The sequence below is a fragment of the Amia ocellicauda genome, chromosome 12, assembly GCF_036373705.1.
Source record: "Amia ocellicauda isolate fAmiCal2 chromosome 12, fAmiCal2.hap1, whole genome shotgun sequence".
Classification (NCBI taxonomy): Eukaryota; Metazoa; Chordata; class Actinopteri; order Amiiformes; family Amiidae; genus Amia; species Amia ocellicauda.
Window position 1 is genome coordinate 24,030,626 of NC_089861.1, and position 22,195 is coordinate 24,052,820.

General features: G+C 50.4%; 2 protein-coding genes across 4 annotated transcripts in view; one reads left to right on the forward strand and one right to left on the reverse strand.

The window, feature by feature from the left end:
- macrod1 (mono-ADP ribosylhydrolase 1) overlaps positions 1-22,195 on the forward strand; it is a 64,050-nt gene that overhangs the window by 950 nt on the left and 40,905 nt on the right. For all 3 annotated transcript variants that reach the window (XM_066718847.1, XM_066718846.1, XM_066718845.1), the window contains exons 2-3: positions 5,202-5,297; positions 5,660-5,770. In XM_066718847.1, coding sequence (XP_066574944.1) covers positions 5,202-5,297; positions 5,660-5,770 — 207 coding nt within the window. The remainder of the gene's footprint in view (positions 1-5,201; positions 5,298-5,659; positions 5,771-22,195) is intronic.
- On the reverse strand, positions 9,068-20,617 carry flrt1a (fibronectin leucine rich transmembrane protein 1a). The gene is made up of 2 exons (XM_066718844.1): positions 20,449-20,617; positions 9,068-11,912 (listed from the first exon to the last, which is right to left on the reverse strand). Exon 2 carries the CDS (start codon positions 11,749-11,751, stop codon positions 9,568-9,570), a length of 2,184 nt encoding a protein of 727 aa, XP_066574941.1. The 5' UTR covers positions 11,752-11,912; positions 20,449-20,617; the 3' UTR covers positions 9,068-9,567.

Sequence of the window (22,195 nt, forward strand, 5' to 3'; positions counted from 1 at the left end):
TCACTGTAGTGTAGTGCAGTCACTGTAGTGTAGTGTAGTGCAGTGCAGTCACTGTAGTGTAGTGTAGTGCAGTCACTGTAGTGTAGTATAGTGTAGTGCAGTCACTAGTATAGTATAGTGTAGTGTAGTGCAGTCACTGTAGTGTAGTATAGTGTAGTGCAGTCACTGTAGTGTAGTGTAGTATAGTGTAGTATAGTGTAGTGTAGTATAGTGCAGTCGCTGTAGTGTAGTATAGTGTAGTGTAGTATAGTGTAGTGCAGTCACTGTAGTGTAGTATAGTGTAGTATAGTGCAGTCGCTGTAGTGTAGTATAGTGTAGTGTAGTATAGTGTAGTGCAGTCACTGTAGTGTAGTATAGTGTAGTGTAGTATAGTGCAGTCGCTGTAGTGTAGTATAGTGTAGTGTAGTATAGTGTAGTGCAGTCACTGTAGTGTAGTATAGTATAGTGTAGTGTAGTATAGTGCAGTCGCTGTAGTGTAGTATAGTATAGTGTAGTGCAGTCACTGTAGTGTAGTATAGTGTAGTGCAGTCACTGTAGTGTAGTATAGTGCAGTCACTGTAGTGTAGTATAGTGCAGTCGCTGTAGTGTAGTATAGTGTATTGCAGTCGCTGTAGTGTAGTATAGTGTAGTATAGTGTAGTGCAGTCACTGTAGTGTAGTGTAGTATAGTGTAGTGCAGTCACTGTAGTGTAGTATAGTGTAGTATAGTGCAGTCGCTGTAGTGTAGTATAGTGTAGTGCAGTCACTGTAGTGTAGTATAGTATAGTGCAGTCGCTGTAGTGTAGTGTAGTATAGTGTAGTGCAGTCACTGTAGTGTAGTATAGTGTAGTGCAGTCACTAGTGTAGTGTAGTATAGTGCAGTCACTGTAGTGCAGTGTAGTATAGTGTAGTGTAGTGCAGTCACTGTAGTGTAGTGTAGTGTAGTATAGTGCAGTCACTGTAGTGTAGTATAGTATAGTGCAGTCGCTGTAGTGTAGTATAGTGTAGTGCAGTCGCTGTAGTGTAGTATAGTGTAGTGCAGTCGCTGTAGTGTAGTATAGTGTAGTGCAGTCACTGTAGTGTAGTATAGTGCAGTCACTGTAGTGTAGTGTAGTATAGTGCAGTCGCTGTAGTGTAGTATAGTGCAGTCGCTGTAGTGTAGTATAGTGTAGTGCAGTCACTAGTGTAGTGTAGTATAGTGTAGTGCAGTCACTGTAGTGTAGTGTAGTATAGTGCAGTCGCTGTAGTATAGTGTAGTGCAGTCAGTGTAGTGTAGTGCAGTCACTGTAGTGTAGTGTAGTATAGTATAGTGCAGTCGCTGTAGTGTAGTATAGTGTAGTATAGTGTAGTGCAGTCACTGTAGTGTAGTATAGTGCAGTCGCTGTAGTATAGTGTAGTGCAGTGTAGTATAGTGTAGTGTAGTGCAGTCAGTGTAGTATAGTATAGTGCAGTCGCTGTAGTGTAGTGTAGTGCAGTCACTGTAGTGTAGTATAGTGTAGTGCAGTCACTAGTATAGTGTAGTGTAGTGCAGTCACTGTAGTGTAGTATAGTGTAGTGCAGTCACTGTAGTGTAGTATAGTGTAGTGCAGTCACTGTAGTATAGTATAGTGCAGTCGCTGTAGTGTAGTGTAGTATAGTGTAGTGCAGCCAGTGTAGTGTAGTATAGTATAGTGCAGTCACTGTAGTGTAGTATAGTATAGTGCAGTCGCTGTAGTGTAGTATAGTATAGTGTAGTGCAGTCACTGTAATGTAGTATAGTATAGTGCAGTCAGTGTAGTGTAGTATAGTGTAGTGCAGTCACTGTAGTGTAGTATAGTGTAGTGCAGTCACTGTAGTGTAGTATAGTGTAGTGCAGTCACTGTAGTGTAGTATAGTGTAGTGCAGTCACTGTAGTGTAGTGTAGTATAGTGCAGTCGCTGTAGTGTAGTATAGTGTAGTGCAGTCAGTGTAGTGTAGTATAGTGTAGTGCAGTCAGTGTAGTGTAGTATAGTGTAGTGCAGTCACTGTAGTGTAGTGTAGTGCAGTCACTGTAGTGTAGTATAGTGTAGTGCAGTCACTGTAGTGTAGTGTAGTATAGTGTAGTGCAGTCGCTGTAGTGTAGTGCAGTCACTGTAGTGTAGTGTAGTATAGTGTAGTGCAGTCACTGTAGTATAGTATAGTATAGTGTAGTGTAGTGCAGTCACTGTAGTATAGTATAGTGCAGTCGCTGTAGTGTAGTATAATGTAGTGCAGCCAGTGTAGTGTAGTATAGTATAGTGCAGTCACTGTAGTGTAGTATAGTATAGTGCAGTCGCTGTAGTGTAGTATAGTATAGTGTAGTGCAGTCATTGTAGTGTAGTGTAGTGTAGTGCAGTCACTGTAGTGTAGTGTAGTATAGTGTAGTGTAGTGTAGTATAGTATAGTGTAGTGCAGTCACTGTAGTATAGTATAGTGCAGTCGCTGTAGTGTAGTGCAGTCACTGTAGTGTAGTGTAGTATAGTGTAGTGCAGTTACTGTAGTGTAGTATAGTATAGTGCAGTCACTGTAGTGTAGTATAGTATAGTGCAGTCACTGTAGTATAGTGTAGTGTAGTATAGTGCAGTCACTGTAGTGTAGTATAGTATAGTGCAGTCGCTGTAGTGTAGTGCAGTCACTGTAGTGTAGTGTAGTATAGTGCAGTCACTGTAGTGTAGTATAGTGTAGTGCAGTCACTATAGTGTAGTACAGTGTAGTCACTGTAGTATAGTGTAGTATAGTATAGTGCAGTCACTGTAGTATAGTATAGTATAGTGCAGTCACTGTAGTGTAGTATAGTGTAGTGCAGTCACTGTAGTGTAGTACAGTGCAGTCACTGTAGTGTAGTATAGTATAGTGCAGTCACTGTAGTGTAGTATAGTATAGTGCAGTCACTAGTGTAGTGTAGTATAGTATAGTGCAGTCACTGTAGTGTAGTGCAGTCACTGTAGTGTAGTGTAATATAGTGCAGTCACTTTAGTGTAGTGTAGTGTTGGACAGTGCAGTGTAGTATAATGTAGTGTTGGACAGTAGTGTAGTGTAGTGCAGTCACTGTAGTGTAGTGTAATATAGTGCAGTCACTTTAGTGTAGTGTAGTGTTGGACAGTGCAGTGTAGTATAATGTAGTGTTGGACAGTAGTGTAGTATAGTGCAGTTAGTGTAGTGCTGGACAGTATAGTGTTAGACCGTATAGTGAAGTCAGTTTAGTGTAGTGTTGGACAGAGGCTGTAGTATAGTATAATGCAGTCACTGTAGTGTAGTGTTGGACAGTAGTGTAGTATAGTGCAGTCAGTGTAGTGTAGTGTTGGACAGTGCTGTAGTATAGTATAATGTAGTGTTGGACAGTGTGGTATAGTACAGTGCAGTCACTGTAGCATAGTGTTGGACGGTGCAGTGTAGTATAGTGTAGTGCAGTCAGTGTAGTGTAGTATAGTGTAGTGCAGTCACTGTAGTGTAGTGTAGTATAGTATAGTGCAGTCGCTGTTTAGTAGTGTAGTGCAGTCACTGTAGTGTAGTATAGTGTAGTGCAGTCACTGTAGTGTAGTGTAGTATAGTGCAGTCGCTGTAGTATAGTGTAGTGCAGTCGCTGTAGTGTAGTGCAGTCACTGTAGTGTAGTGTAGTATAGTGTAGTGCAGTCACTGTAGTATAGTATAGTATAGTGTAGTGTAGTGCAGTCACTGTAGTATAGTATAGTGCAGTCGCTGTAGTGTAGTATAATGTAGTGCAGCCAGTGTAGTGTAGTATAGTATAGTGCAGTCACTGTAGTGTAGTATAGTGCAGTCGCTGTAGTGTAGTATAGTATAGTGTAGTGCAGTCACTATAGTGTAGTGCAGTCACTGTAATGTAGTGTAGTATAGTGCAGTCAGTGTAGTGTAGTATAGTGTAGTGCAGTCACTGTAGTGTAGTGTAGTATAGTGTAGTGCAGTCACTGTAGTGTAGTATAGTGTAGTGTAGTGCAGTCACTGTAGTGTAGTGTAGTATAGTGTAGTGTAGTGCAGTCACTGTAGTGTAGTGTAGTATAGTATAGTGTAGTGCAGTCACTGTAGTATAGTATAGTGCAGTCGCTGTAGTGTAGTGCAGTCACTGTAGTGTAGTGTAGTATAGTGTAGTGCAGTTACTGTAGTGTAGTATAGTATAGTGCAGTCACTGTAGTGTAGTATAGTATAGTGCAGTCACTGTAGTATAGTGTAGTGTAGTATAGTGCAGTCACTGTAGTGTAGTATAGTATAGTGCAGTCGCTGTAGTGTAGTGCAGTCACTGTAGTGTAGTGTAGTATAGTGCAGTCACTGTAGTGTAGTATAGTGTAGTGCAGTCACTATAGTGTAGTACAGTGTAGTCACTGTAGTATAGTGTAGTATAGTATAGTGCAGTCACTGTAGTGTAGTATAGTATAGTGCAGTCACTGTTGTGTAGTATAGTGTAGTGCAGTCACTGTAGTGTAGTACAGTGCAGTCACTGTAGTGTAGTATAGTATAGTGCAGTCACTGTAGTGTAGTATAGTATAGTGCAGTCACTAGTGTAGTGTAGTATAGTATAGTGCAGTCACTGTAGTGTAGTGCAGTCACTGTAGTGTAGTGTAATATAGTGCAGTCACTTTAGTGTAGTGTAGTGTTGGACAGTGCAGTGTAGTATAATGTAGTGTTGGACAGTAGTGTAGTATAGTGCAGTTAGTGTAGTGCTGGACAGTATAGTGTTAGACCGTATAGTGAAGTCAGTTTAGTGTAGTGTTGGACAGAGGCTGTAGTATAGTATAATGCAGTCACTGTAGTGTAGTGTTGGACAGTAGTGTAGTATAGTGCAGTCAGTGTAGTGTAGTGTTGGACAGTGCTGTAGTATAGTATAATGTAGTGTTGGACAGTGTGGTATAGTACAGTGCAGTCACTGTAGCATAGTGTTGGACGGTGCAGTGTAGTATAGTATAGTACAGTCACTGTAGTGTAGTGTAGTGTTGGACAGTGCAGTGTAGTATAATGTAGTGTTGGACAGTAGTGTAGTATAGTGCAGTCCCTGTAGTGTAGTGTTGGACAGTATAGTGTAGTATAGTGCAGTCAGTGTAGTGTTGGACAGAGTGCTGTAGTATAGTATAGTGTAGTGTTGGATAGTGCAGTGTAGTATAGTATAGCGTAATGTCCGCAGGCTGTGCTGTCTGTCTGTCTGACTGCCTGTCTCCATCTACCTCTCCATCTCTGTCTATCTGACTGCCTGCCTCCATCTCTCTGTGTGTCCAGGGTACCTGTCCTCTCTGAGTCAGGAGGAGAGGAGGCGTCTCTACAGGACTCAGGACTACCTGTCCCTGGAGGACATTCCAGTCTGGAAACCGAAAGGTACCCCCTCCACTACCCCTCCCCAACAAACCTCCCTCCTGTGTGTCAGTGTGTGAGAGTGGGATGGGGTGTAGTGTGTCTGGGTGTCAGTCTGGGTGTCGGTGTGTCAGTGTGTTGTTCAGGGTGTGTGTCAGTGTGTTGGTCAGGGGGTGTGTCAGTGTGTTGGTCAGGTGGGAGTCGTTGTGTCAGTGTGTTGGTCAGGGGGTCTGGGTGTGTTTCTGGGTCTCAGAGTGTGTCTTGGTGTTAGTGTGTGTATCTTGGTGTGTGTGTGGGGGTGTTAGTGTGTTTGTTAGTGTGTCTGTGTCTGAGTGTCAGTGTGTTGTTCAGTATCTGATGTGGTGGTACGATGTGTGTGTTCACAGGAACCAGCCCAGGGCAGGCGCTCTACTCCAGCGACCAGGCGCTGACCGCTAAGGTCTCTCTGCTCCGGGGGGACATCACCCGGCTGGAGCTGGACGCGGTGGTCAATGCAGGTAAGCCCTCGACAGTCCTGCTCAAGAGCCTGGGGGGCCCAGGGGCTGCAGTGTGTCTGTGTGGGATGGTCCTGTAGGGCCCCATGGCATGTGGTACTGTAGTCGGTCTTGCTTCCCGCAGTGTTCAATGATCTTTGTGTGACTGCTGATCCAACTTATAAAGCTCTATTCATGCATCCTAATGGCTCCTTCTTTACTCATCTGTACATAGTGATGTATTTAATTATTGCAATAACATACCAAGTGAGACAATTCAGTCTAATGCCATTGTCAGCCGGTCAGAGCTTCAGACGATATGAAATGAACTTGGCGCAGATTAGTGCAGCAGTTCTGAATGTCTGCCACAAGAGGGCAGCAGAGATCGCTGGGTCTGCTCTCCGTTCCCTCTTGCACTTCCTTTGTGTTGAAACAGAGAGTGGGGGTGTGCCTGCTGAGCACGGCCGCCAGAGGGCAACAGCAGTGTAGACAGCGCTCTCACTCTGGACAACACGGTATAGAGACGCAGTATGAATACAGACGCTGTGTACACACACACTGCACTGCACACAGGGTCACAGGCAGTGTGTGGTCACACCCTCTGTGTGTAGAACCTGTGTGCGTCTGTGCGATTGTGTGTGCACGTGTGGGAGTGAAAGGAAAAGACGGAGGGAAGACAGGAGGAAGCAGGGATGAAGCAGCTGGAGAAAGAAGTAGTGAAGGTTTCAAGTTTGCTTTAATTAATACTACTTGTGATCTATTATTCATGTATATTATTAATGATGATTATTATTTAAATTTAATAATAGGGTAGACTGACACTACGTGATGACTAGTTCAGTTAACTCCTCCACCGGAGTTCATGGCCTGCTTCTGGGTCGGGTTGGATATGCCACTGGAAAAGGGGTGACAGAGACAGAGAGAGGGACACTGCGAGGCTGGGACACAGAGAGGGAGATTGGGACTAAGAGAGAGAGAAACGGACACAGGGAGACTGGGACACTGAGAGACGGAGAGAGGGATGCTGGGACACTGAGAGACAGAGAGAGGGATGCTGGGACACTGAGAGACAGAGAGAGGGATGCTGGGACACTGAGAGACAGAGAGAGGGACACTGGGACACTGAGAGACCGTGAGAGACAGAGAGAGGGACGCAGGGGGACTGGGACACAAAGTAGGAGATAGGTGACGGAGAGGTCAGTCTGTTCCTTTTATTACATGCTTATAAACACCCCCCCCCCCCCCCCACTCACTTGAAGGAGCCGGTGGATCGTTAGCCTTCAATTAGCCTAATGAGTGTGATTGCCCCCAGTGTGTTAATGCAGGCTGGACGGAAGTGACTGCGTGCTATTAGCCGTCCCGGCTGTGCCCCCCCTCCACCCTGGGGTCTAATGCAGCTTAACAGAGCAGCACATTACAGGCCCTGCTCCCCCTCTCCCTCTCACACACCCGCTCCCCGCCCTCTCCATTCCTCTCTCTCTCTCTTCTTTTTCCTGTTTCTGCCCCCTTCCTTCCCTCTCGCCTCCACGTGGGTGTCGGGGTGTCGGCCTGCGAGTCCAGAGTGTCAGTGTGAGTCAGTTTGTGTTTGCCAAGCTATGTGTGTGTGTGTGTGTGTGTGTCAGGGTCAGGGTCAGGGTCAGGGTGTCAGAGTGTGTGTCAGGGTAACAGAGTGTGTGTGTGTGTGTGTGTGTGTGTGTATGTATGTGTGTGTCAGAGTGTGTGTGTGTCAGTGTGTCCTGGTCTGGAGCTCTGGGGATTAATCTGTATTAAAGAGCAACTCTGGGACATCAATAATACTGACACACATACCTAGAGACACACTTAGAGTTACGCACCACCAGTATTTTCCTCCTCTCCCTCTCTCCCCCCTCCCTGCCCAGAAGAACGACACACAGTCTCTCACTTCAGTTCACCTCCCTTTTAATCATATATAGAAAAAAACAAACAAGAAAACTTTTATGCAAAATAGTCTGTTCTCTTTTAATATACACAAGTGTTGTCGGCTCGAGCCCGAGAGAGATGCGCTGGACCTCAGTGACCTACCAAAGACAAGCAGAGGAAGAAAGAAAGGAGTAAGCAGAGCGAGAGAGAGAGGGAAGGAAGAGACACAGGAAGACACAAGCTAGAGAGAAAATCACCCAGAGTCTGTCGCGGTGGTGGCGGCACTCGTATTGCCCAGCATCAGTGGGTCACCGGCACTGCCTACCCGCTGTGTAAAAAACACAACCCCCCCACCCCCCAAAAAACCCGACAAGATCCAGAAATGAATCGGGACCACCTCGGCCCCTGCAAGCAGCTCTGTCCGTGTGTCTGGGGGCCGTCTCCTCCTCCTCTCCCTTGGTGGCGCCTCGTCCTCGCTGCCCCCCCAATGCTGTGGATTCGAAACGTGCACCCTCTCCTCTCCCAGCCCTCACCTCTTCCCTTCTTCCCCTCCTCCTCTGCCTTTCTCTCCCTCTCTCCCCTGATAGTGCCGAGACCCCACACGGTCTCCCACTCACTCACAATTCGGTCCCAGCAGGGCCGAGTGTAGCTGAGGTCCGGGGTTGTGTGTGTAAACAGGTGTGGCGTCACAGTGTCGCCCTCGACCCGAGCAGAGAGCGGATCGGATACAGCGCCCAACTGGGTCAGTGAACTAAGGTGTGAATAGGTCGGTCTTTGCCATCTTGGGGCGGCGGGTCCGTGCGTCTCCGTGCCCATCAGGGGTCTGTTCACCCAGAAGTGTGGAGGCATGGGGAGGGGCACAGAGCAGGGCATCATCCGTCTGTGTGTGTGTGTGAGACTGTATGTTATGCATGTGTGTTTCTCAGTATGTTTTGTGCGTCTGTATGTTTTGTGTGTCTTTGTCTGTTTGTATCTTGTGCGACTGTGCATGTTTTGTGTGTCTGTATGTTGAGTGTATGTTATGTGTGTATATCTTATGTATGTGTATGTTGTGCGTTTTAAGGGCAGTAACTGTGTTGTAGCTTGGAGATCAAGTACCCCTCTTCCTCCCTCTGTCCCTGTCTCTTTTACCCTGCTCAAGTCTTCAGCTGTCTCGTCTCGGGCTCTTCTCTCTCTCTCTCTCTCTCTCTCTCACTCCATTATGTGGACTGCCTGCACCCCCATCCCCTGTCCTGCTCCCCGTTCCCCAAAATTAAAAGACACGCCAACTGAAAAAATAAAAACACACCAACAGAACGAAACTGTACGATGTCATTGGAAAACGCTGTAATCACATTCACAGCTGGACAGCGCTACCCCGCCCCCCCACCCCTCTGTCTGTCCCGTCCCACTCCCCCACCCGCACTGCCCCGTGCCCCCCCCTGCGGGACAGCTCCCAGGTCCACAGTGTTGGCGGTTTTAGTTATCCCTGATTAGTTTCAAAGCGCCGCACCATTGCTCATACCCCCCCCCCCCGGCCTCCATCAGGGGGGTGTCTCCTCACGTCCTCCAGATTGTCCGGCCCAACGAGGGAGGAGTGAGAGAGGGAGACACTCCTGATTGTCACTGCTGTCTGTCAGTGTCATTGTCTCCCTCTTGCTGATCCTGGGTTTCCTCCATCAGCCTCCCACCCCCAATCCAGCTGCGATTGGGAGGTTCTGTAGCTCCACTGCCCAGTGTGTGAGTCTCAGCCCACAAGTCTGCACGTGTGTGCGTGTTCGTGTGTGTGAAACGCATGTAGGAGTCATCTTTGTGTGTGTGTATCACCTGTAGGAGTTGTGTATGTGTTTGAGAGAGTGTGTGTGTGTTGTGTATAGCAGTACACTGCATTTGTGTGTCAAGTGGAGGAGTAGTGTGTGTGTGTGTGTGTGTGTGTGTATATATATATATATATATATATATCACGTGTAGGAGTAGTCTATGTCGGGGATGCCTCCTTCCCGGTAGCCGCGGTTGGTGCCGTAGCCAGCACTGTGGTGCGAGCTCTTGTACAGGCTGGTGCCGTTGGAGGGGAAGATGGTGTGGATGACGTAGTCCTCGCGTGGCTTGGGCTGCAGAGGCTGCCGGCTGCCCAGTGCCGTCATCTGGAAGCCGGGTCCTCGGATCTCCAGGATAGAGTTGTCCTTCTTGGTGCCTGACTCGGCGTAGTCGTCCTGGGGCTTGCGGGGGCCGACCACGCTGACCCCGCTGCCCCCGCCGCTGCCCCGGCTGTAGCTCTGCTCGCGGGCGAACAGGTAGCCAGAGCGGTGGCCGTACCAGCAGAAGATACCGAATATGAGGGTCAAGGAGACCAGCGCGGTGGCCCCCCCGATGATGCCGGCCAGGGGCAGCGCGGCCAGCTGGTCCCCGGGCTGCTCGCCCTCCGAGTCGCTGCCTGGCAGGCTGGGGTCTGCCGTCTCGGCTTTGGCACAGACCGGGCTGTCGTTGGGTGCGGACGGAGCACCACCGCCCCAACCCTTGGCCAAGCTGTCCCCGCCACTGCCCCCCCTGCCCAGCGGCACAATGCAGATGATGTAGCTGGACTTGGGCTCCAGCGGGGTCAGCAGGTACTCCCGCCGGTCACCCTGCACCAGCGTCTCGGTGATGGAGCCCACGGCCGGGCTATTGCCCAGCCGCAGCCAGCTGAGGCGGAAGGAGGCCACGGGCAGCGCCGACCTCCAGGTGATGTGGATAGTGTCAGGGGTCAGCGGCTTCACCTTCAGCACCAGGGCCTGGCCCCCCTCGCTGCCCCCAGCATTGGGTGGGTAGTCCAGGCCGGAGTCGGGGAGCCGGATCCCGGGCCGTTTGGACCTGAGAGTGAAGAGGGAGCCCTGGGGGGGAGGGGATGTGGTGGTGGAGGTGGTGGCGCTGCCCGCTCCCTGCCCTCCCTGTGCACCCGATGCCCTCCCCGCTCCCGGCCCTGGCCCCCGGCCCCCGCCCCCGCCCCCGCCCCCGCCCCCGCCACCACCTCCACCTCCCCCCTCAGTACAGTCGTCCATCTCGGCACCCAGGTCCTTGAGGGCCATACCACGTACGCGCTCGGGCGACTGGCACATCAGACCACGCACGTTCACGGAGCCGCGTGCCCGCAGCCAGTCGCGCAGCCACAACAGGTTGCAGCCGCAGTGCCAGGGGTTGCCGCGCAGGAGCAGCTGCGACAGGCTGTCCAGGTCTCGGAACAGCCCACGGGGCAGGGAGGTGAGGTTGTTGCTGGACAGGTCGAGCCGCTGCAGCCGGCGCATGCCGTCCAGTGCCCCCCGTGGCACGTGCCCGATGGCGTTCTCCTGCAGGTAGAGCCGCTGCAAGTGCTGGGCAGGCAGGTTGAGCGGCGGTGCCAGCAGCGAGTTGCGCACCAGTGAGAGCTCTGTCAGGTTGCCCAGCCGGCTGAAGGTGTCGTCAGCGATGCGCTGGTTGGCCAGCAGGTTGCCGTCCATGACCAGGCGGCGCAGGCTGGGCAGGCCGCGGAAGGCGTGCGTGGGAATGGTGGAGATGCGGTTGTCATCCAGCCGCAGCTCCTCCAGGGCAGCCGGCAGCCCTGATGGGATGCTGCTCAGGTGGTTGCGCGACAGGAAGAGCAGCCGGAGCCGGGGGCTGTCGGCAAAGGCGTCGTCCTCAATGCTCACGGTGGACACCGAGTTGTCATCCAGGTGCAGCTTCTCCAGCAGCGGCAGACGGGCCAGTGCGGCGCGGGGCAAGCTGCGGATGTTGTTGTCCTGCAGATGCAGCTCGCGCAGGGAGGGCGGCAGGTGCAGCGGGAAGTCATCCAGTTCGTTCTCGTACAGGTATATGACCCGCACGCCGATCAGCGCCGCCAGCCCCGCCGGTATACCCTGGTTGGGAATGCGGTTGTTCTGCAGGTACAGCACGGTGGCGTCAGCGGGGATCCCGGGGGGAATGGCGCGGAGCCCCCGGTCGTTGCAGTAGATGAAGCCGTCGTCGCAGCGGCAGGCAGCCGGGCAGGGCTCCCCAGACTCCCCGTCTGCAGGAGCGGCGGCAGCTGCAGCGGCAGCAGCGGCGGCGAACTCAAGGGCTTCGGCCAGCAGCGTGAGGCACAGCAGGAGCAGGAACAGCCAATCGCGCAGCTCTGCCACGCCATCAGGCGCCATGGTGATCCGTGCTAGGCCCCTCCTCCTCCTCCTGCCCTCCCAGCTGCCTCAGGCCACGCCCTCCCCCTCTCTCTTGCGCGTGCGGCTTCTGTAGTCTCTGGCCAATCGGAAGGCAAGGGATCTGGACAGGGACCCGATGTGATGCACCAACTTCTTCCACCCTGAGAGAGAGAGAGAGAGAGAGAAAGAGAGAGGTCAATTTAGATGTACCGCGGTCAGCTGTGCAGAAGAGTTCGCTGGTCCTGCGTTGATATGGAGGAGCTGTAGAGGCACTGAGAGCTATTTGCGGGGGGGTGGCACAGAAATGGAGAGTGAAACAGGAGAATGAAGATGCACTGATTGACTGGACGCTTGAGTGTGTGCTCAGTGCGCTGATCGAGAGTGAGAGAGCAAGATTAAAGGAGGGGTTAATAACAAGACACACTGATTGACTCCAGTACATTAGTGCGGCCTGCAGCCTGAGGGAGGGAGGGAGAGAGAGAGGGATGAGTACATATCCACTGATCGACCGGACAGGCCAGTCAATTAGCACGGCTCTCGCAGGAGACAGGCAGGGGTTAATACAGACGGACAGACTGGTCACAGTGCCTCTGCACTGACATTGTGTGCAGCAAGGAGGGGGAGAGCAGGGCTAACACAGGGTGAGTCCGGAGTACACTGATCTGGGGAGAGGGAGGGAAAGAGAAAAGGTAATTTAGACAGAGAGAGAGCATGAGAGGAATAGACTGAGTGAAGGAGACAGAGAGGTGGAGAGAGAGATGGAGAGAAGGAGGCACAGAAAGAGAGAGGGAGAGAGAGTGTGTACACAGTAGATGCAAGATAATCGCCCATAGCAAAGTGATCGGGCAGTGCAGCTATACACTCACCTAAAGGATTATTAGGAACACCATACTAATACTGTGTTTGACCCCCTTTCGCCTTCAGAACTGCCTTAATTCTACGTGGCATTGATTCAACAAGGTGCTGAAAGCATTCTTTAGAAATGTTGGCCCATATTGATAGGATAGCATCTTGCAGTTGATGGAGATTTGTGGGATGCACATCCAGGGCACGAAGCTCCCGTTCCACCACATCCCAAAGATGCTCTATTGGGTTGAGATCTGGTGACTGTGGGGGCCAGTTTAGTACAGTGAACTCATTGTCATGTTCAAGAAACCAATTTGAAATGATTCGACCTTTGTGACATGGTGCATTATCCTGCTGGAAGTAGCCATCAGAGGATGGGTACATGGTGGTCATAAAGGGATGGACATGGTCAGAAACAATGCTCAGGTAGGCCGTGGCATTTAAACGATGCCCAATTGGCACTAAGGGGCCTAAAGTGTGCCAAGACAACATCCCCCACACCATTACACCACCACCAGCCTGCACAGTGGTAACAAGGCATGATGGATCCATGTTCTCATTCTGTTTACGTCAAATTCTGACTCTACCATCTGAATGTCTCAACAGAAATCGAGACTCATCAGACCAGGCAACATTTTTCCAGTCTTCAACTGTCCAATTTTGGTGAGCTTGTGCAAATTGTAACCTCTTTTTCCTATTTGTAGTGGAGATGAGCGGTACCCGGTGGGGTCTTCTGCTGTTGTAGCCCATCCGCCTCAAGGTTGTACGTGTTGTGGCTTCACAAATGCTTTGCTGCATACCTCGGTTGTAACGAGTGGTTATTTCAGTCAAAGTTGCTCTTCTATCAGCTTGAATCAGTCGGCCCATTCTCCTCTGACCTCTAGCATCAACAAGGCATTTTCGCCCCCAGGACTGCCGCATACTGGATGTTTTTCCCTTTTCACACCATTCTTTGTAAACCCTAGAAATGGTTGTGCGTGAAAATCCCAGTAACTGAGCAGATTGTGAAATACTCAGACCGGCCCGTCTGGCACCAACAACCATGCCACGCTCAAAATTGCTTAAATCACCTTTCTTTCCCATTCAAACATTCAGTTTGGAGTTCAGGAGATTGTCTTGACCAGGACCACACCCCTAAATGCATAGAAGCAACTGCCATGTGATTGGTTGGTTAGATAATTGCATTAATGAGAAATTGAACAGGTGTTCCTAATAATCCTTTAGGTGAGTGTATACCCTAATGAAGACTTCTGGCAAGTTTACATAATGCGCACACAGACGTGTATGTGTGTGTGTGTGTGTGTGTGTGTGTGTGTGTGTGTGTGTGTGGTGAGGGAGGTGGGGTGAGGTGGGTGAGCACAGTGCTTCACTGAGATGGCAGCCCAGCCAGTGAGCGCTCAGTGGCTGACGGGGGGGTAAGCGTGTGGAAGGAAGTGGCCGCGGCGCAGATGGCTGCCCGACACGTGGAGCTGGGCACAGGATACACACTTCCCTGGGACGGGAGCTAGCCCTGTGCAGGGACATACAACTGTGTGTGTGCCTGACTGGGTACTCTGTGAACTTTGTGTGTGTTTGTGTATGAGCGTGTCTGTGTGAGTGTGTACAAGTGAGTGTCTGTGTGTGTATGAGAGTGTGTATTATTGAACCAAAAATAAAAGTCCTACCTTGTGTGTAGCAGCTGTTGTGCTGTGTGTGTATTTGAGAGATTGTGTTTTTTGTGTGCATGTGATTGGTTTGCGGTGTGTGTTTTTTGTGTATTGTGTGTGTGTTAGATGGGAGTTGCTCAGCAATGTGTCTGTCAAGCAGTGAGGATTATTTGGGTCACTCCTTTCATGCAGAGAGAGAAAGAGAGAGAGGGGTAGAGAGAGAGAGATGGTGGGAGAGAGGATTAGAGAGCATATGGAAATGTGATTGTAAGGATTAAGCAGGTGTTAAGGATAATACCACACACACACACTCTCTCTCAGTCACACTCTCGCTCTCACACACACTCGCTCACACACACACACATACACAGGAGAGTGTTACACACTCTGGATGCGTCCCCTGTCCAGTCAACAGTGTCTATGTCGAGAGGCTGTGTGTCTGTCTGTTCACGGGAAGGTTGGGGGGCCTGCAGACAGGGCCTGGATTCTAGTTAAGAGTTGGTTCAGCCTAATTGATGGGGCAATTGTCATCCGACGGTGTATGAGTAACAGCAGCAGGGTGTGTGGGCAGCGGTCTGTAGCTCAGAATGCAGAGAGACTCTTCGAGAATGAGCCGCTGTCCGATTGCATGGAGAGCCGTGCTGCAGTCTGAGCTGGGCTTGGGACAGGAACCCCCCCCCTCACAGCAACTGAAAGAGGAGGGTTTGCGTGTGTGAAATTGTGTGCTGTGTGTATCAGGATGCACAAGTGTTTTTGTGGGCGCTAGTGTGAGTGTGTTTTGGTTCATGTGCGTTTGCGTGTTTTGTGTGTGTCCGTGTTTCTGTGCGGTTCTGTTTGTGTGTGTGCGTGGACGACAGAAAGGGCGACAGGTGGCCCGGTCAGCTTGCCTCTTGACCCCCAGTGACCCGGCCTGCTTTCCCAGAGCTCAGCGTGTCTGTGTGTCAGGGTCTGCTGTGGTTCCCTGGGCCATTCGGGTCCTCAGTACTGTTCCCATCCCCACCCACGCATGCATGCACACACATACACACACACACACACACACACACACACCCACTCATAAACACAAGAGGCCTGGAATTCTATCGATTCTACAGCTGCGACACAGTCTGCCACACCCTGGGGCCCGAAGCTCACCTGCAGGGCTGGTGTCATTTTCAACAGTACAGGAAAGCCAAACAAGACCAGAATTACACCAGCACCCCCAAGATAGCACCATAGCCCCACATTCACGCTACTGAAAGGACAGAAGAAATGGATTACAGTCAGGGCTGACCAGCAGAGAGAGAGAAACTCGCTCTCCCCCCCCGGCTCCCCTCCCCTCCGGCAGCCCGCAGAGCGCTATGTAAAGTAGTGTTTTATTTTCAGACGGCCTGCATGCAAAAACTAACAAGCCCAGTTGGAAGTGCCAATATTGGAGCTGTAGGCCAGCAGGGTCGTTATTTACATCCAGCACTACAACCCTCATAAACACATACACAGAGGGAGGGACAGGGACAGGGAGAGGGAGGGAGGGAGGGATAGAAAGGAGGAGGGAGAGGGATGGAAGGATGGATGGATACAGAGGGGGGAGAGGGAGGAGGGAGTCACAGACAGGCAGTTGTGCGCGATTGCTCCTCTATCAACAGCAATGGTACCCCGGGCGCTAATTCAGTCAGGTCTATTGAGCGAACAAGTCTTGTTCTGAACACACACACACACACATATATATTTCCCTCAACTGGCAGTAATGCATTTTTCTCTGTTCTGCAGTCCGTTTGCATTAAGCGCAGCACGTCTGTGTTTCGGAGTGGCGGTGACTTTTCACGAACTCGCTGGTTGATTTGTTTCTCTCTCTCTCTTGCGAGATCTGACCTCAATTTCTCCTGACACGTTGAAAAGCCTCTGAAGTAGCGCGCTAAGTCACTGGAAAAAACCCTTTATCTTGCTTAGGAAACTGCAGGTCACTGCAAACTATAGGTACACCGCCGTGCCCGGTAGTTTAAAGGAAGAAGGGCTCAAGTCAGTCCGCTCAAACCAGGACAGGCGTAGAGTCGCCGGGCAATATTGCTGGTTCACACACTGCAGCCACGGAGGTCACTGTGAACTGACTTTCATCCCACGGGCCTCTCACCGCAAATTCAAATGTTAAAGCCGCTGTTTCACATGCCAAATAAACAGGGTTTACCTGCACCGCGGCCGTTAATATCCCTGACCTGGCGCAATTATATACTTAGCCTATTTGAACCCAAAGATTAATTGTAATAGAAGCCATAATAGCCCTACTCCTGCTAATAATATTAATATGCTAATAATAATATTGTATTCTTATTATATTGTTGGTTTTATTATTATTATTAGGCTATTAGTTATAGTTATATAAGCCCAGAGCAACAAAGACGCAAACAAAACCACGCATGAACCAGCGTCTGCAACCGATGATCCTTACAGAAGCGCATGTGCAATAAATCAATACAAACACACTTCTGTGCCGTGCTGTATAAGGTACAAAACTCAACTGGCCAGTGCTGCCCTTGGTTTCCCATATAAGTCCAGTAACGAAAGACCCTGAGCCGGTACCGTACACAGCGCGGAGTGGACCCAGCCCCTGGCCCATTCATCTCCTCCCAGCGCTGGCTGTCATCTCCCACCGCACGCCTGCTGGGTCCGCCGTCCTGGATTTTAGTTCTAGTGTTCGTCGTTGGTGTGTTTTTCGGTATCAATTCAGCACGGCTGCATCCCAAACACACCCTCCAGTGTGTCAAAACATGCCCGTACCAGCTGCAGCCTATACTGCCATTGCATTTGTTTTGCACGTACAATCAGAGGTTCACAGTCCGTTATATTAGTGTCATCTCTAAAGCTCCCCCCACCACCGCCACTACAACCCCGTATTATCCCTGACGGCAGATTTCTATTACAGTTAATCCGCATTGGATTGACCCGCATTATAGCCTAACCCGATGCCTAAACTGTTTAAAACACACAACCAGATAGATACCTGTCCTAAGCTTCTCTTACATGAAATCACTCCAGCTTTCCGCTTTCCTTGTTGAAACAAAGCGAAAAAACAACTAATTTAATGTAGCCTATTGATTTATTTCCACCACGTCCCTTTGTTGGAAAACTGGTGACATGTAAGAATGCGTAAAAAGTGTATATTCCACTTTATATAATTGACAGTATTTAATGGTTTTGGAAAGCACGGGCCACTCTCCCTCTCCGTCTCTCCGTTTTTGGCTTAATCTGCAGTGATGTGTTGGGGTCCCGAGCTCCGTGCCAGTCCGGATTACCGGCCGCCCTGACGAAGCCGCTTTAGGGAGGAAGAAGTCGGTGTTGGTTTGAATAAAAGACTTGCACGGCCGTCCCGTCGTCTAATGTGCCTCCCCACATCACAGTCCCACCGGCGAGCAAGAGCAAACTCACACAGAGGGGAAACAAAATGATAATACCAAATAAATAAATAATAGTATTAATAATAAATCCCCGAATTACAGCCTGGATCAGGGGATTGCAGCCCCCCGCCCCAGTGTGAAATTGCTGCGCCATGGCGTCATTTGTGAGCTCGCAAAGCCGCAGATTACGCGTATTTTCTCGTGTCTCTGAAAAATCCTGACCTCGTTTGCCAGCCTCACTATGATCTGCGGTATCCGGGTGGGCACGCAGTCCTGCCTGCTGTTTTCAACCCCTCTGCCCCTCTCTCTGTGCTGTCTCCCTGCCCTCTGACATACTCCACATCTGCCTGTCTTACTTTCTTACTACCGCTCATCCTTCCCTTTATTTCTCTCTCCTGTACCCCACTCACTCTTTCTCTCCTCATCTCTCACTTGGCCCCCACCAGATGGAGTATTACTTGCTCCCATCTGTCTGTCTGCACTCTCTCTCTTTCTCTCATATATATATATATATATAGAGAGAGAGAGAGAGAGAAAGAGAGAGAGAATGTTATACTGGATCTGTCCCCTGTCCACTTCTTCCCCTCTGTCCCTCTCCCATTCCCACATCTCCTTCTCTCTTTCTCCCTCTGTTCCCCCCACTCATTGCCCCTATCTCTCCATTCCCCTCCCTTTGCCCCTCTCCTTGTCCTTCTCTCTCCCGTTGGGCAGTGCGAGTGTGTGTGAGTGCTGTGGTGGGACATGGGCCCATCAGCTCTCTCAGTGACCAGTATTGATCCCCAGCTGAGCAGGAGGGTCTCTCCCTGACAGGTCGTGCATCCTATAGATCAGCTCCCTGTCTGTAGGGAGTCACCTGTAGCCGGTGCAGCCCGGCTCACTGTCGCTCTGATCAGCTATTGATCTGGGGACGCTTCAGAGCGAAGGTTTCTTACTGTTTGTTAGTGTCCTCATTTTGATGTTATTGAATGTTTTTCAAGTGTGTCTGTTGATCTCTCTCTCTCTCTCTCTCTCTCTCTCTCTCTCTGTCTATTCTGTCTGTCTCCCTGCCTCTCTCCCTCTCTGTCTCCCTCTCTCCCTGCCTCTCTCTGTCCCTCCCTCTCTCCCTGCCTCTCTCATCCCCCTCCCTCTTGTTCTTGTTAATATCGTGCCTCTGTAATCAGGCTCATCTCTACAACACTAATCCAGATAACACTGCTGGCTGTAGATCGTTTACAGCTCTCTCTCTCTCTCACTCTCCCTCTGACCCCTCTCTCCCTCTCTCTCGTTTTTGCTATATGAATTTTGAATGAGAGTCACAGTGAGTCTGACGTGTCTCTCTCTCTCAGCTCCTATCTTTTCCCTGTTCTCTGCTGTTTAATATTCTCCCACACTCTCCCCTCTCTCCCTGTCTGTCCACTTAAACACTGTCTCACACACACACACTTTCACAGACACACACACACTCTCACACACATACTTTTAACACATTCTTTATCCTGCTGTTTGCTAATCTCCAGCCCCACTAACATTTCCATATCTCCCTGCTTATAGGGCCTGCCAGTCTGTCTCTCGCTCTCTCTCTCTTGCGTTCTCTCCCCCTCTCCCTCTGGAAAGGGTGGGCAGTGATGGTAACAATCTCCTCTCCTGCTCTCTCTCCCACTCTCATTCCCCCATCACTTTTTTCCCCCTATCTCTTCCATTTAATATCAGTCTCTCTCTTTCTCTCTCAATTTCTACCACTTAAACTGTCACCCCCCTCTTTCCACAGTACCATTTAATTATCTGTCTCTGTCCCACTTCTTAAGATATCTATTAATCACTCGCTCTTTCTTTCCTCTCTCTCCTTCCTTTCCCATTGGAACCATTCAGGTCTATTGTATAGTATAGGGGCCAGACTGGAGCCAGCGCTGTGGGGACTATAGTATAGTATAGGGGCCAGACTGGAGCCAGCGCTGTGGGGACTATAGTATAGAGGCCCAGACTGGAGCCAGCGCTGTGGGGACTATAGTATAGAGGCCCAGACTGGAGCCAGCGCTGTGGGGACTATGGTATAGTATAGTATAGGGGCCCAGACTGGAGCCAGCACTGTAGGGACTATAGTATAGTATAGGGGCCAGACTGGAGCCAGAGCTGTGGGGACTATAGTATAGTATAGGGGCCCAGACTGGAGCCAGCGCTGTGGGGACTATAGTATAGTATAGGGGCCCAGACTGGAGCCAGCGCTGTAGGGACTATAGTATAGTATAGGGGCCAGACTGGAGCCAGAGCTGTGGGGACTATAGTATAGTATAGGGGCCCAGACTGGAGCCAGCACTGTGGGGACTATAGCATAGTATAGGGGCCCAGACTGGAGCCAGCGCTGTGGGGACTATAGTATAGTATAGGGGCCCAGACTGGAGCCAGCGCTGTGGGGACTATAGTATAGTATAGGGGCCAGACTGGAGCCAGCGCTGTGGGGACTATAGTATAGGGGCCAGACTGGAGCCAGTGCTGTGGGGACTATAGTATAGGGGCCAGACTGGAGCCAGTGCTGTGGGGACTATGGTATAGTATAGGGGCCCAGAACGGAGCCAGTGCTGTGGGGACTATAGTATAGTATAGGGGCCAGACTGTAGCCAGCGCTGTGGGGACTATAGTATAGTATAGGGGCCAGACTGGAGCCAGCGCTGTGGGGACTATAGTATAGTATAGGGGCCAGACTGTAGCCAGCGCTGTGGGGACTATAGTATAGTATAGGGGCCAGACTGTAGCCAGCGCGGTGTTGCTTTTACACAGGGAACAAATCACGCTACAAAATCAGAACAGTGGTGTTAGTGACCAGAATACAGCCCAGAGTTAGTAGTGGTTAAACTTACCTCAGGCGTCTCGATCTGTCTTTCTGTCTGTCCCCTGCAGATGCCCGTCCTCGTGTCCCTGTGTGTTAGTTCAGTGTACTGGGCAGTGAGGGTGGCTGGGCTGGGCGACCCTTTCCTTTCTGTGCAGGCTGCTGCTTCTTCTCCTGGTCGGCTGAGACGACTGCGGGTTTAAAACGCACATTATTCGGGGCCGTCTCTGTCTCGCGATTGGCCGACCAGCGCTGCCACCGCCGCTCCCACTATCAGTGCTGCTGTGCTGTGCAGTCCTGAAGACTGTGCTGGGGCTGCAGGACACGGATCACTGACAGTCATCGTCATGGGGGGGTCAGAGTCGATCTGGGAGGGCAGTTCTGAGGGCAGGGGGAGGGAGAGGGTGGCTGTTTGCCAGAGGATGGCAACTGTGTTAGGGTGTCAGGGTGTGAGAGTGTCAGGTTGTTGGTGCATTACAGCGTCAGGGTGCGCGTCTCCCTTGGCCTCCACATCTCCGCACCTGCACGTCTGTCTGACAATGGCAGTGTCTGTCCGTCTCGAGCGTCTCGTCCCACCCTTCCCCCTGCTCTCTCGCTCCCGACCGCTCACTCACCCCCACTTTAATTCCACTTTCAGGGCTCGTGTTCCACTTCAGAACTTATTCCACATTGAACCGTTCCCTATTCCAGTACGGACGGGGCTATTCCACTTCTGGGTCCTATTTCAGTGCGCTGTCGGTTGCTCCCCGGTGTCTTAGGGGAATCTACTTATCCAGGTTGTCCTCTTATTCTACAAAGGTGTTTATTTTTTTTAGTAAGGCTGCACCCCCAGGTGCTTATTCCACAATTGGCGTTGGTATTTATTCCAGATTAACGGTCTGTGATTGTCTTGCGCTGGAATGTGGTGACTCCGGGGTCAAAGTGTCATGTTACTCTCTGGGAGCGCTTGCTCTGGCCCGCTCCTGGATGATGCTTGAGTATCTCTAGGGCGATGGTGATGGGGTCTCCTCTTGGGGACTTCAGTTGTAATTCCACTTTTTTTGTTTTGTTGTTTTCTAGGATCTTTTTGTAGGATCCCGTCTTGGCCCGCTGGTGGCACTGCTGCCTTTTCTGGCTCCTGTTTCCGCCTCTCTCCGTTTCTCTTTCTCCTCGGTCAGTCAGTGCAGAGCGCCACCCTGTGCAGAGAAGAGGAGAGACAGGTGTGTGTGAATGCATTGGGAATAGGAATCTGGAATGAGGATCCCACTCCCGGTCCCATTTTTATCTTCTTCATACAGCATTAGTTCACATGTTTGACCAGGGCGACTTCTGACAAGACCACACCTGCAAAGTCCATAGAAGGTGGTGATTATTATGAATATTACTTCAATGAAATGGTAGTGTTAATGACATCACTGTAACACGAGCGCCGCAGTGACGTCATCAGCATTTACCAAGCCATGATGATAATTATAAGACGCACAGTGGATTTATTGCCAAGTGTGGGATGTACGGTCGGTAACAGCTGGCAGTGCAACATGTGGGGAATAACAACTGGGGATGTGCATTGTGCCTATATCAACACACACACGGCCAATATAACAATACACACAGCTTATGTTGACACACACATACTGCTAATATTAATACACACAGCCTATATAAACATACATAGACTATGTAAACACACACCCACACACTGCCTATATTGACACACACAGTCTGTATTAACACACACACACACAGCCTATTGAAACAAACACACACAGAACCTATATACACACACAGTGCCTATATAA

Excerpts from the sequence above, each read along its gene's own strand:
- flrt1a (XM_066718844.1), bottom strand. The coding sequence starts at position 11,751 with ATGGCGCCTGATGGCGTGGCAGAGCTGCGCGATTGGCTGTTCCTGCTC.